This window comes from Halyomorpha halys, unplaced genomic scaffold (genome assembly GCF_000696795.3).
Source record: "Halyomorpha halys isolate HHAL.00 unplaced genomic scaffold, Hhal_1.1 Scaffold223.1, whole genome shotgun sequence".
In the NCBI taxonomy this organism is placed as follows: domain Eukaryota; kingdom Metazoa; phylum Arthropoda; class Insecta; order Hemiptera; family Pentatomidae; genus Halyomorpha; species Halyomorpha halys.
Genome location: NW_027115445.1, coordinates 189,056 through 205,160, shown reverse-complemented (window position 1 = coordinate 205,160; position 16,105 = coordinate 189,056). Strand labels below are relative to the sequence as shown.

The following is a 16,105-nucleotide window of genomic DNA, read 5'->3' as shown; positions in this document are numbered from 1 at the left end:
ATATAGTAACATATATTGCGTATAGCCAATATACTATTTACATATTCAAATGTAGTTGATTACCTAGACCATTTAGGGCCTGGGACAGTTTTATTTTTGAGTTTCTCCTCCCTAAATAAGTTTTCTATAAACAATAATATTGCATTTTAAATAATTACATAATAAGAATAAAATTATTCAAATAAAAGAATTCCCCTGCCTTAGGGCTCTTTTGGGAACTAAAGTCGATCGCGAACAGCCCCTGTAGTACGCCATTGTACATATATATGATTTTGATTTTTCTTAATTAGACTTATTTTATTTTTTTATGTGATCTTATATCTTATATTATGTGATACCTAATAAATTATTTTACAAATTTAAACTTAATGCGATCTCGAAATTTCCTCTTAATATTCTTAACTTCTTAAGTACCATAATAATAAAAATAAATAAATAAATAGTACTTCCTTATCAATTACTAAACCCAAAACGTTTACAGAATTATACATTTTTTTTTTAAATTTAATAATAATAAAAAAACAAGAAATGGGAAAGTACTTTTAAAAAAATATATTACTGCATTAAAATTGAAGACTACTAGAGAAAAACAAGGTAAAGCGTTTTTATTTTAATTATTTTACAATGAAAAATCAGATTAAGCAGCTCAAAATCGTTTAGGAATAAATTTAAAAAATAGGTCCTCAGATAATTTTTTTTCTTCTGAATATTAAGGAAGAATTGAGATGATTCGTTTTCCCGCAACATCCCTCAATTGGCTTTTTCATAGTTCAAATTTTTACCATGTCTCCAGATTTTTTTTAACCCAATCGTTTTTTCCTGTATTTTTAAAATAATTTTAATGCTTACAAATTAATCATGATTTCGAACACATGTTTTAAAAGGATTTAAAACAATTTAAATCTATTATTTCTTCCCTTTTTCCTCATTACAGTTTGATCTTACGTCAACGCCGAAAAAAATAGTTTGTTCAGTTACGTTGTTAATTGAGTAAATCTTATTAATTTTTACGAAAATAAAAAATTAATCTCTTTTGTAAATCTGATTAATAATTGTAGGTTGTTCTAAGATCTGCTCTTCTGTGAGATCATAATTGAATTTTTTGTCCAAATTAGTATGCTAGGTAATTTTCTGTTCAAATTACGAATAATTCAGATTTATAGATTGCAAATATTTTTTACTCTACTAAGGGCAAATTCACATAAATAATAAATAAAATAAAGCAGATCTATAATAATGATTCTTCCAGGTTCAAAATGGGGGACTGATATGACATTTTGTTTCAATTCTTTAGACTGACTATCGCAAGTTTTGCTCGATTTCCCAACAGATCTGACCATATGCCTCCCAGAATATCCCGCTAAACCACTTACACAAAGCAGTTTCCTCTTCAAACAATAGGACATTATTTTCCGGATAGGTTGCATTGGTAACGAGCAGGTAATTGTGCTAACTGTAAGAACTGTCCGAGGGACCGACCATGTCTACCATATGACTGTCGCTCAAAGCCATCGTATTACTTCCCAAGCATTTAACGTCACTGATTTCCGATCATGAACAATTATATTAAAATTGAGTATAATGACCGGGAAAATTTATATTAATTTGTGTAAGATAATTTTGAATAGTCGTATAAAGCAATTACAAAACAAACAAAAAAACTGGTGCTACGAAGTTCTGAACATTTTTCTTTAATTATAAATTCTTATCAGTTACTTTAATTGTAAATAATTTATTTTAAAAAAAAAAATCTATTAACAAATCTAATCATTAATTATAAATTTTAGTGAATTTATTTATTATTTTAGAAAAAGGCCTCTTGGAGTTTTTTAAATGTATTACTTCAGATTTCCCAAAATATTCAAGAAACTCTTTTATTTTTGCGATGAGATGTAGTTTTAGTATGATCTTTTGTGAAACGGTGTTGAGCATGCCTCGCGTGCAAGTACAGATAAACGATACTGCTTGTCCAGAAGTCGCCACGGTCGAGGAACACCAGCGTGGACAAACCAGGGTGACCTCCACATTGTCATTCCATAAGAAAGCTTTTAATAACTTAGAAAATATAGTGGAGTATATACTTCGAAAGTATTACATATGATAAGAGAACCTATATTAACAGAATTTTATTTCTGTTGGACCGGACCTACTTTAGTCAAAAGTGAAATACATTAAAGTAAAAAAAAAATCTATGGTTCGCAATTCATAAATTTATATAGAATTATAAACTTCAACCCAGAGTTTTTCCCCTTAAAATATTTAATTAAATAACTTAGCTGAGAATATACATAAATTAACATTTTATACCTACACTAGAAGGCATAAACATAAATGAATCATAAAATACAAGAAAATAATTCATTCCTATTTTTATTTAGGAAATCATAGAGAGTATTCATGAGTATATGTAATTTATGACTATATGTAAATCAAATATTAAAGATTATCATATATTTCTAAATTTAGAATAAATGTACAATACAAACAATGAAAAAATAACAATATTTGGGTGGATTTAGGAAATAAACCACTCAATGAAAAATTCTAAGTGATACCCAAACTGAAAGGTCACTTTGCAGTTTAATGAATACAAATTAAATTTAAAAAAGGGAAAAATTCAAAATAGTTATTTAAGGAAATATGCCTAAATTAAACATGAAATACAAAAATTAAATGTTCCTAGAGTTATGCAAAATTAAGCGAAGGTCTTCATTATAATTTAATAAAGAAATCTCAATTTTCGAATTAATTACAATAATTGATGAATGTTGTTGTGAATTATAAATTAATTCTTAATTGTTCATTTGTAGAGTTATATAAACGTTTAATTCTTCACAAATGGTTCTTTAAAATAAAAAAAATGAGGTAATTGTATGAAAATTATTAACACATTTATATCATAATTTCGCACATGAATTATATCTTCAAGGTTTGGACGTAGGAATGAATAATTTTTGCAAATCCACTTATTAAGGGTTTGATATAATTTTAATATGGAATTAATTTCAATTTAGTTTTACGTGGAGAATTTTCCTTGTGTTAATCCAAAAGATTATTCATAATTATTTTTAAATTGAATTGTTTTATGGCAGAAATGTAAGTAAATTAAGTCCTCAACCTTTTCTTAATTTTTTTTTGTTGATAACAACTTTCAAGCAGTAGATTTTTTGGTAGTATTCCTTTCAGTTATCTTATAATAAAACAATAAATAAATACCTAATATTTAAGAAATTTTTGTGAGAAAAACTTGCACAAAATCTGCGTAATAATGCTAATTTTTCCCAAAGTAGAAACGTTGAATTTTTTTATTAAATACTCTTCAATAGTTTTCCTTTCTGAGGAACCTGCCACTACGAACGTGAAAAAACCTGGAGGTTGGAATGTAAATATGAAAAATGGAATTCATATATAATCGATAAATTGTCTTTTATCTATTTTTGGTTATACACACAGACAGCATTATTTCTTTTTTTTTGTCTCTTGGTCATTTACACAATAGGAGTAATTTGTTTTTCATTTGATCTTTTAGCTTACTTTCATTTTAACTTGATAGAATAAATGATATTATAGGAACATATCTAAAAACTGATAAATTTTTTTTGTTTTTTTTACTCTTTTAGAATCAAATCTACACAACTGTTTTTTTTTTAAATAATAGGACTGATTACTAGGGCATGGAAAGTTTTTGAATACCAATATATTGTTAAAAATATCTACAATTTAAGAAGTGTAGAATGATACAACCCTCAACATTCAGCAACCTAAATACCCACACCAAACTTCATCGAAGGCCACACAACTACCTCTGAGTAAACACAAACAGTTAACCGAGAATGTTTGCACTGGTGATCGATGCGGAATAGCGTGCTTGGGAGGCATAAAATTGATGTATTTTGTTTATTGTATCTATTAGGGGGGCATAACCGTTTAGTCTAAACTGGAATATAAATTGTTCTCGAATCGGGTGTCAGGGCAATAACAAGGTGCGTGCTCCTAGCGATAGAGTTCATGTGCGAGGAGAGTTCTTCGCTACCGACAGACCTCAATTAAACTAAACACTCCCCTGCTTTATTAAGATCGCTGGTGATACGGTTTATTTGATTTTTAATGTTTATTTTTTTTCGAGTACAATAATTGTACGGTTACCACTGAATAACCAACATGGAACTTAAAACAGAACAGAACTCATTTTTAATCATAAGTGTCTCAATTAGTCTCAAGTATCAAAGCTCTATTGGAAATAGAATCATCATTTTAAGTTAAATAAAGTAAGAATGCGTAAATTCGTCACAAATAGTCATTCTCATTGAATGTATCCAGAAGGAACATTTTATTATAAAAATGTACTGAACAAAATATAAAAAATGACCCAATTGCCAATTGCTGCTGATTGTAAAATTATTTGTTAAAATAAATTTGGAAGATTCCAGTGAGAAAATCTTGACTAAAATAAGTTGTAAACAATTTACCAAATATTACATCAACAGTCTTAAAGAAAACATCCACCACAGACATCACTCTAAGATATCTAAACACATACTGAATGAAATAGGAGGAATCGTAAAATTTGAGAAAGATTATTTTAGAAAAGTAAATCAATAAAAAAAAAAAATGAAATAAACCCATTGAACGACCAAAAATATACTAAAAGGTCATAGATTAAGATAATCGAAGAATAGCTACTATTTTCTACGTGGATGCACATACATCTTGTGTTTTTTGTCCGGAAGTTGGCCGGTATTTTTGAAAATTAAAACTTTATGTATGGAATCTAAATCCAAATTTTTTTTTTAGGTTGAACTAAAAAAATTATGGCGTGTTGGTTATTTTTAAAATGTTCATTTATTTTTTTTCTGTTTAATATGAACCACGTTTACCACAAGTTAGATTGTAACTAATAAGTTAGTATTGAAGTTACTAACGATTAAAAAAAAAAAATTAATTTAGGTAATCAATAATATTGAACATGTTATGAATATGAACATGTTGTTAGGTCTAGAAAAATCAACTAGAAATATAATTTTTTATTTGTAGTAAAAATTAATTGATAAAATTGGAAATCTTATTTGTTACGACTAGGTATATTCATAAATTAATCTCCAGTTCAAAATTTTATAGTCAATAAAATGTATACTACAATGTAGAATATTAAAACGTAACTAACTATGAAACAAGTTTCGTGAACATGTTTCCTACAAAAAAAAAAAAAAAAATCCAACATATTTCAGAAGACTATATTCAGTATATTAGTTGGTTAGGAAAATTTCTTTTGGAACAAAAACTGATTGATTAGTATCAATGACCGTGCCAGAAAAAAATAATTAAAGGGGATGACCCTGTTATTTTCAAGAATAAAAGAAAAAATCTAATATTAATTAAACTTATATATTAGGTAAAAATCAAAATGCAGTACATAAAATAATGTATGGGTTGTATTTATATTAATATATAATAAGGCACCTAATTTAAAAAATATATATATTTAGGCATTATATGATTTAATTTTAATGTAAAAATGATAATAGTCACAAAATAGGTTATCTTGTTTATTTTTATCGACTTGGTATTTGATCAGGACATTATATATTTATATTGGTTTTACCACTAAATAGACTAGAAAAGTCGTTTGTGCGGGGATTTACTGTTTGTTAAAATATTTCTTAATAAAAATGAAAAATAAATTTAGGATTTTTTGTTATAATAGTTGATGCTTATTATTCTTATTGCAAATAAATAGTATTTTTTATTATTAATAGTATAAATGCAGTATCGTAAGATTAGGTTTTGATAAATCAACATTTATTGTTTAAATTTTAACGTTTCAAAACATAATCCAGAATTAGGTGACCATAGCATGGAGGAATTATAAAGAGTGACTTTATGAAGAGGGGGCTGACAATGTAACCTAAAGGGTAGGCCCTTCTAGCTAATGACCGGGCCCTCAATGCTCTGCTACAGTTTAAATGACTTGCGATTCGGGCCCTTTACTTTACAATTAATCATCAACAATCATTTATTTTGCTTTTTTGCCCCGTCCCGATCCTAGAATAACGATCCCTAACGTACCCTCAAGGATTACCGATCCCTATTGTCGAGGCTCACCCTCGTCTTTCCTTCCTCGCTTGCAATATCTCTATTTATAGTTGGCCCTTGTAAAGTCACAACAGGAACGACAGCTGTCGCTCTAATATATTCATTGGTCGGTTCCGTTCGCTCTTGATGGTACTTTGATGGTAATCGTCGGCAGTGATCATTAGTGGAATCGCCACCTTTACACCACCTTCGGAACTCGTTTATTAACCGGCCTTCGGATGAACTTCAACAACAGACTGTTTCCGGATGATTCTTCAGAGTAAATGGTAATTTGAACGTGTAACAGCACATCTTGCATTTGAATTAACCTTAAGGTGACCGTAAATCTTATTATTAATTTATTTACTTTTTTTTTTTTAAGAAAAAAGAAATACTAGGTATGCTAAGATAAATCAAAATCACATTGTGAAAACAAACTAATCCAAACGAATCGGCTGAGCTTAATTTTGAAGGGGACTGACACAGAACAGGTCGAAAACGCTCGAAATAAAAAAATGATTAGTTTATAAAACTTCTTTGTAAAAAAATATCGTTTATTCTATGATTGATAAATCAAAAGAGTTCAATAAGTGTGTTCTAACAAAATTTTAGTTTTGATACAATGGTTATATATATTTTTAATGTATGTGATTTTTTTTTATTATGTTTATATATTTTTTCCTATGTTTATATTCTTTTTTTATCACGTTTAAATGTTTTTTTATTTTTATCATTAATTTACGATTTTCAGTTAGTGGTTTTCTCATTATTTAATATCTATGTGTGGTTTGATTGAATATTTATAGCTTTAAAACTCATTGCCTTTGATGAGGCGTATTGTTTTATTTTAATAAAACTTAAAAAGAAAAAGAAAAAGTTTCGATGCAAGAGAAAATGTTAATAAAAAAAATGTTTTTTGAGTATTTTTTAACCTGAATCTGATGAAGATGAAATAAGCACCCTATATAAATAATTTAAAAAAATATTTAAGAAAAATAATGTAATGATTAATAATAGAAAAATAAAAATTTTCTTTTATGATGAAGTATAAATTTCCATGCGTAGTTATTAGGAAACATTCTGCTTGACACGTTGGTTCTATAAAACCATTTAACATTTTTAAAAAAAAAATTATTCATAATTGATTATTGTTAAAAATCAGAAATTTCATTCGATTAGGTTCTCAGTAGGACGGATGGAAGACAATCCAAAATAAAGTAGCAGTCAGTAGCAGCCTTCATGTCTTGGAAAGTCACAGCATACCATTTATTTGGTTTATAAAAGTGAGAAAAAGAATTATTTTTTCTTTTACGGTAAAGAAATCTAATAATTTAGCCCGTTACATCATGAGTAAAATTTTATAAAATAAATTTCAATGTTAATTAAATTGTGTTTAATATCGTATCAATACTATTTTTATTTGTCTCACAAATCGAGTTTTACAATGTTTAATCTGAAAAAAAAAATTGATTTTCAACCACTGTGGCAGCCATTTTACGTTTCACATTTAAGAATGTATATCAAACAAGTTAAACATAAAAAGAAAACGTAAAAAAAAAATAAGATAATAAAAACCAGGAATGTCTATGTATCTGTTTAAATTTATATTTTTTGCAAATTATTGAAATGTTGTTTGTATATTTGGAAATAATTCTACAAGATAAAAATAAATACAAAAGTATTTCAGTACAATTATTTATAAAATATATTTATCGGAAATTAATTTTAGGAATCGTGATTGTTACTCTGAACAACATGTTACAAATCGATAGTTTTAGTTATTATTCAATAATGAATGAGAATATAAAACGTGCAATGGCCACTGTTTAAATTCCATTACCGAAGAGGTAATTGAATAATTTCACTCTTTGACGATGGAAAAACCACTTACTGTTATGTAAATCAGTTACCCGATCTGGCACAAATTGTTTATTTCTTTATGTTTTGCAATATTAAATGGAGGTTAACTATTGTTCTATCTAAATCATAATTTTTAGTCAATGAGTGACGGATTTTTTGAGGTATAGTAAGTTATAAATGATTTAGCGTGCAAATTAAAGTATTGGACCAAAAAATTAATATTTTTCAGAAAGCTTTAATGTTCATTTATTTACAAACAGAAATTATTTTGTTCAGTACAAACCTTTTTATTATAAATTAATTCTATTTATTCGTTTGTTTTAGGGCATTGTATAATATTGTATTTCATTGTTTAATTTGTACAAAATTACATAACTGGTCAAATTTTGTCAATATCACAGTTGTAGCGCCTAGTTTCTTGTTTATATTGAATTTATACTTTTTATCGGTATATTATTCTGGGCTATTTATTTAGGAACGTTAATGTATAGCACAAAAAAATTATTTTATATTCAATTATCTATTACTTTAAATAAAATAAAATTTATGAAATAAATATAAGTAATTTTTTAATATCTTATATAGTTTTTATATAAATTACATAAATCAAATTATGATGATGATGAAACTAATAATACTATGTTGTACAGCAAGAAAGTCAGTCTTTTGGCAGTAACTTCTTTTTAGGTATGTAATTTTTTTAAAAAAATAAAGTTATGGAGTGCTGAATTGTAACTATTTACTAGTAAAAAATAAACAATAACAACTTTATTCAGAGAGAAATCAACGATCAGCACTGAAATTTTGGATTCTTGAAGGATCATATTAATTTTTTTATAAATATCCTGAAATATTTTCAAATAAACTAATATTGTAAACGATAATAAATTTGATTTATAAAATATAAAGACAGTTTTTTTATTCTCTTTATTTTCTATAAATTTTCAAATCAGGTTAAGATTAAAGGGGGTGTATCGGTTATAGGCTAAATTGGTTTGTTTTGTTTTAATTTATTAGTGAAAAATTTAAAAAAATGTTTATTTGATTTTTTTTTTAAAAAGGTATATAACATTTTTTGAAGCAATTTTAAAAATAAATAATGAGATATTTTTTAATTAGATTTTAACTTAATTTATAATAATGAACAATTCAAGAACTAATATTTCAGAATATGACTTAGAGAAAATATGTACATGTTCAAACCTCAAACAATTTTTTTAAATAGGTAAACTTATAAACTGCGAATTTTGAATATCAAAAACAGGTGATTGAAGGAAATCCTTCAAAAGAAATAAATAAAATCAGATAAAATGGTTAGATATCAATTTAAAATTTTCATACATCATTTCCACTTTATTTCGGCCAACGATCTTATTAAACTTTCTACGAAAGAAAATAATAATAGAAACAACTCAAAAAGAAATATATAATATGAATACTTATAAGACATATAAGACACAAATTTGAGGTTTTTTTTTATAAAATTCGTGAAAAAAAAACTGCTATGTAGGAACCTAACTAGGTAGTAAAACATCAAGGGTTTGAAAGATGGGTCGAAAACAGACTAATGAGTTATGGGTTTCTGTGAGTAACAATAGCCACCGACATGGGTTTTCTGCGGTAAAGCTTTACAATGGCACAGCCTGCCGGGAGTCAATTGAAAACCATTGATCAACCCTCCTCAATAACTCTACTCTTTCAATATTTACCGGCTTTGTTTGACTTGATCTTGTGTTAACAGCTGTTAATTATCAGGCAAAACAGGTAAGGACACAGGTGGGCTTATTGAATAACATTATAGTAAAATTAATACATGGGTAAATCATGAATCAGGCATTAAACCAAAAAAATAATAAACTTTCATTGACTAACTTTTTATTATTAATTTTTAAAAATTACAATTTAATGAAGGACATTACATTAATTTTTTATCCATCTCTATTTACACTAAAATTATACAATACTAATCGTTGAATATTTAAGTGAATATAAAAAACTTTATGTAATCAATCACGGTAAATGTTAAAGGGTTAAATTTATTTCTTAATTAATTATTTATTTTTAATTTGTTTCGATTCAGTAATTCATATCAGAATCAAAATTTAACAATAACAATGTTTACAATTTTTAACAAAACCAAATATTTTTTTGGAAGATGGGATATATTTTCAGAGCTGTTAAGTAGGTTCATAGGTATCTATTTCAACTTATGATGCGCGCTTAAAAAAACCTGACAAGTTTTTGATATATCTGTCTTCACCAAGAAGGAGTACTTAGAAATACATAGAATAATTTGATTACTTACTCTTGAACTTAAACGTTTGGAAAGTTAGTACTTTATTTCCCAGTAAAATAGAGTTATAAAATTACTTTTTCTCTTCATGATCAAAAAACCTTCTACAAAAAAATCAATAAATATAGATCATATTAATATATTACACAAATAAAAATACTCACTCCAGATTTTGTTATATTATTTCTCCTATCCTCAGTCTAAAAGAAAAAAAATCAACTGCAATGTAATGGATTGTGGTTCTGTCAGAATTAAAGCGATGAAACAATGAGTGATTGCTCACTCGATCTTAGAATAGATTACACATTTGGAAATGTAAATTGCCAGTCTGGCCAACTATTAAATAATTAATTGTTACGGAAGCGTGAGGTCAGATGTGTTTTCCCACGGCGGCCGATGGGCATTCAGTTGGCAACCAATTATTCAGCAGTCAATTAGTCAATGTAAAAAAGTCATTTCAGCCAATAGTATATATTGGTAGGTCTATATGGCAATATTATTGACTTTATGATAAGACCTTAGAAGGTAATAAAAGGAGTTATGCAAGGACCTTTGATGATGTTGTAATATTTAACATTTTTGCCATAATGCATTATATTTACCCGTAAAGGTTGGGATTAGCGAATGAATATTATTTTCATATTCACGGCTGATCATTTAAAAATAAATAATGAAATAAAATTTTATTTCATAGATAGATGTATGGTTCAGAAAAAAAAATTGTGAAAAATGTCTATACCTCTGTAGAATAAAACAGAACCCTTTTAAAAATTACCTATATCCACTTTTGGAGAATATTATAAGCCAAATTATAATTGTTCATGTTGGTTTGTAAAGCCTATTTCACATATTCACTTATATGTTTTTAAATATAAATTACATATTTTTTTGGTTGTAGAAGTTTATATGGAATACTTCTGAATTATGAAAAAAAACATTCCCAAAAAAGTTAGTTAGTTTTTATGTACTTGCATACACAAAGATGTATTAATAGAAATATTTATACGCCTATTTAGAAATTAATTTCTATCAATTTTTTTGTTTAATAAAACAAATAAAATACAAATTTGATACATATAATAATGAATTAAAAAAAATTCATAGCGTGAATAATAACAGTTATGACAATATTTTTCATGCCTGTAATGTAATTTTAATTTGAAAAAAAACACATGGTTGATGAATTTTAATCCGTACAACATATGCCTGTAGACCTGCATCTGATAATACCTTTCCCTAGCGACAAACACCCATTTAATGCAATGCTAATTCCATGCAAGTCTAATGTGCTTCAATTAACATTTTCTGATTAAAATATTAAAACAAACAGGAAAAACGCTATCCTGTTGTACATGCATACGAGAAAACAGGACTGAAAATAGTTGCTTATTTTCTCAAATTATAGCATAAAATATAAGAGAAAAAAAAATTGAAACGAACTGAAAATAAATAAAAATAGTAGAACAAAACCCGAGTAGTTAATAGCCAACTTTAAAATAAATTAATTTTTAATAACAAAGAATCATTTGTGAAAGATTGTTTTTGGGTCTTAGCAATATTTGAAAAGTATACGATAAACATTATTTATGCATGAAGAATATACATATAGGTTTATATAATTTATAAATTTATAGGTATTAATACTAAGTCAGTAAAATATACAGTTCATTAATTTCTTTATTGACGGTATTTTAAAATCCGTGAAATATTAAATACTGGATAAATTATGCGGATGATCTGAAAAAACGTTAAACTTTTTTTTTTAAGTCAAATAAAAATCATTTTGCAAAGAGATGCAGTGATAAACGCTTTAAAGATAAAAAGTTTCACATGCCGCATTCATCTAGCAAGGTTAACGTACAACTGATAGAATGTAGTGCATGCATTATGACATCAATAAAAAAAAAAAAAAAAACACAAAATAAATGAAAGCATTTTTATTTATGTTGATTTTTTAACAGACTAGCGAGCGGTTTATTTAGCTAACTAAACTGAAAAAGTAACAACGTATCCTTCTTTAAGAATCACAATATTCCACTCCATGTGATAACAGGTATCATTTAAATTTCATACAACATAATTACACTTTATCCAATTTTGATTTGTGCTTTAAACCGTTTTGAGTTTTACTTTTATTTTAAATATAAAATATATCCTAGATTCTAAAAACAAAATAAATTGGTGAGATTTGCGTGTCACTTTTACTCTAAGAGTATCCAATGTCACAGCTATTGGATTTAGGCGCTAACAAGATTTGTTCCTTATTGGATAATAAAACGTTTAAAACATATTTAAATCTTCTACAGTGGTTGTTCGCAAGCATTTTTTGGAGTATGTATTACAATGGATGCATATATTAAAGTAGTTGTAAACTACAATTTTTCTAATTATTAATTTAGTTAATAAACTAAATTGGCAAAGTAAAAATGCAAGAATTCTATAATTACACTGTTCGATTATTAGTATCTAGTTCAACTAACATTCCGATAGTTATCCTCTGAGACAACCTTATAACATATTTTAAAATAAAACAAAAACAACTAATAAACGATGAGTTCATTGTCAAAAAAAAAATAAAAATATTAATAGACGTCAGTAAAAGACCGTCTTTTGATTTTAAAAAATGCGGAAAATAAAAATGAAATCAGGAGCTACTCTACTTTTTTATTCAAGCAAATATATTTTTACTCAAATGATTAATTGCGACAAATAATAAAATATTGCATCTAAATTCACTCGTTGCAGTCATAAAAAATGTGCTAACAAATATTTGTATTACGGAAAAAAAAATTATTATTCTGAAGTATATATTTATGATAAATTCACTTTAATTTCTTCTTTAATTTTAACGGAATAGAATATTAAATTGAATGACTAAAACCATTTTTATTTAGTAATTACATTCTCCCGATTTCTAGTGATTGGGTTTTATCACAAATAAATCTACTCAGAATTTATTCTTTTATATATATTGTAATAAAGATAGTGAATAGAAATAAACGGTGTGGTTCAAATACGATTTTCTTACTTTTTAGGTGTAAAATCACTGATTAAAAAAAATATGGGAGAGATATTTTTAGGTATGAGGGAATTCTGTTTTAATCTATATTTTACGGACTTTAATACTAGGCGGTTCACATTTATCAAAAATAATAAATGAAAACATATCCAAACGATAACAATAACTAGTAACGAAATTGACAATTCTAGCCGAAAAAAAAAATACAATAGGTAGAAAAGCAGTGGTCATAAGAAAAAATTTATAATTCGGTACTCACCATTAGATCCGACTGAGGATGAGTCTGCCTGTACCGAGTCTGTCCCCGACTCGTGCCCATCGGACTCCTCCTTGCAGTGGAGCGATAGGTCCCTAGGGCGGTCCGGGCTCCCGGAGTCCCTAGGTCGGTCGGGGCTCCCAGGGCCCCCTAAAATATCGGTGATCATGAACCTCGGCCTCGCTGCGGAGGGGGCTACCCCCTCGTGGACTGTCATCCTGTGATCTTGGTGCCTCCTGATTGCCGCCGTCGTACTACACTGTCCGGTTCCGACTGGCAGAGGCAACCCGCCACGCCTACCCCCCACCTCAGGCCACGCCCACTACCTCTCCTCTAACGCCACGCCCCCCTCCGGCATCGATCCCCACTCCCCTCTCCTCTTGTAATCAACGGTTAGCTCTGATTTCTCTTCACATACATTTTACCTGCTTTTTAGCGACACTTCTCTCCCACCCTCTTTCATTTTATAAACCATTTTCACACTTCTGCCCCTTTAAACATTTTCTAAAGGATTTAAAAAACTCTTCGATACTGAAGAGGTGATTTGATGTGTTTCTACGTTAATGAATTAATATTTCTGTCGTGGTTACTCACAACCAAAAACGTTTTATCTACAATAACGTAGGATAATTGAGAAACATTCTATAAAAAAAACAACTAAATAACCAATTATCATAAATAACAATTTTATTCCCTATTAAAATTCTTCATTTAAAATGATCAAGGTGTTATAAATCAACATTCTCAATATAAACTTGACACATCAACCACATAGTAATTTTTTAAAAAATATTTTCCAAAATGGGATGCCTTTTTTAGGCATTTGATAGAATAATACTAATAACTATTTATGAACTAAAAAAATAATTCTAAAAATTACTTTATCGATTTAAAAAATTGAACAACTAAATTCATATTTGAAACGAGAAAAAAATGTAAATTATAATTTGGATTAATTATTTTATTATGTAGGTAAGAAAAAACAATAAAAAAAAAAACAGTAAATATTATTAAACAAGTTTCTTTATCCATTTTGGTACAAAGTCAAACACAAAAATCATGTGCATCTTTGCTAAAATTGGTCGAATTCAGAACTAGCGATTCAATTATCTAAAATGAATATCAAGAATGTTCCGGAATATGTATAGTTTTTTAGTTATTCCAAAAACTGGTCCCGCCGTTCATGAGATTTAGGTTTTATTTTGTTTTTAAAGGTTTACGAAAATAATTCCAAAACATCGTATATTTTTCCTTGATCTCAATAAATGACCGAGATATGGCTGTAAGAAACATCTTAACGAACGCTATTTGAAAACAAAAAGGTAGTTTGTATTCTCGAATTTCAAGGATCATCATCGAATGACCTGTGACTTCAGCAATAAATCTCAAAAAAGTAGGTCCGATAGCTCATGATAAATGCCACGGACGGTGTGAGGTCCGGCGGACGGCGGATGGACAGTTATGTTTTATCTGATTTTAGAATTTCTTCATATCATAGTTTACGTTTGTAAAACCTCAATTTTGAGTGGGCTTAAATTTATTTTTCTTCTTCGATTACAAAGCTTCTTTTTTGAGAAAAATACCTAAACTAAAATAAATTTAATTTATTTTGGAACTAATAATTTCTTAAATTTATAGGCAATTAATATAGTGGTACATATTTTATTATCAAACTCTTAAAAAATAACAAATAAAACAAATCCTTCCATATTAAAAATTAAATAATCATAAAATACTCTATGAAGAACCTGTCATGATAAAGTAAATACTTTTTAATATAAACTAAAAGTGAAATAATATTTACAAAAATATACAAAGAAATATGAAAGAAATTCACAATTTATAGGAATATAGGAACAGACGTACGTGATTTTTTACATTAACAGTGAACACCAATTGAACCACATATACGATAATCAAACAACTAAATTTTTTGTAGGATTGTGTTTTGTAAGCAATATCAATAATTATTTAAAGATTTTGTATTTCATAACACAAACCCAAGTTACTGATTATCACTTATTAGATATAAATAGAGCCTTGAATTTTTGTTGAAAAATGCAAAAAACATTAATAACTTAAAAACAAAAAAAAAGTGAATTCTTTGCTGCATATGTGGACACAGTAATCATTGGGAATATTTCTGATTTTTTTTTTTAATGAGCTCTTCATGAATCAGTATATTTGAAGTATATATCAGGTATAGTTTTTTAAAAAGTTTTAGAGAAAATATGGTAGTTTTGGTATAAATGTATGATTTATAAATTACTTTAAATTTACCCATGCAAATCAGTACTTTGTCTACGTTTGGATTGACTGTAGTAAACAAAAATAGGTTTTCAATACATTAAATATAAACTTGAATGGAAACTGTATTTCATATTATTAATATCAAATGTTGTTAAAGATGTCTCAACACTTCTTTATTAGTGAGATCACTTGTCCTACGTTTCGGCCTTTCCGGCCATCATAAAGTACAATCATAATTTTCATTTCACAGCTTCAACATAAATTGTATAAAACTTTGCAGGCTATTATGCACAAGTCAAATAAACACAATCAAAATAAACCTGTATTTGTCAGTATAACATATAATAATAAAATG

At 27.4% G+C, this 16,105-nt stretch overlaps 1 protein-coding gene across 1 annotated transcript in view; it reads right to left on the bottom strand.

The window, feature by feature from the left end:
• LOC106679812 (homeobox protein B-H1) overlaps positions 1 to 13,768 on the bottom strand; it is a 43,462-nt gene extending 29,694 nt beyond the window's left edge. The window contains exon 1 of the mRNA XM_014419163.3: positions 13,504 to 13,768. Coding sequence (XP_014274649.1) covers positions 13,504 to 13,717 — 214 coding nt within the window. The 5' untranslated portion in view covers positions 13,718 to 13,768. The remainder of the gene's footprint in view (positions 1 to 13,503) is intronic.
• Positions 13,769 to 16,105: the final 2,337 nt, after the last annotated feature.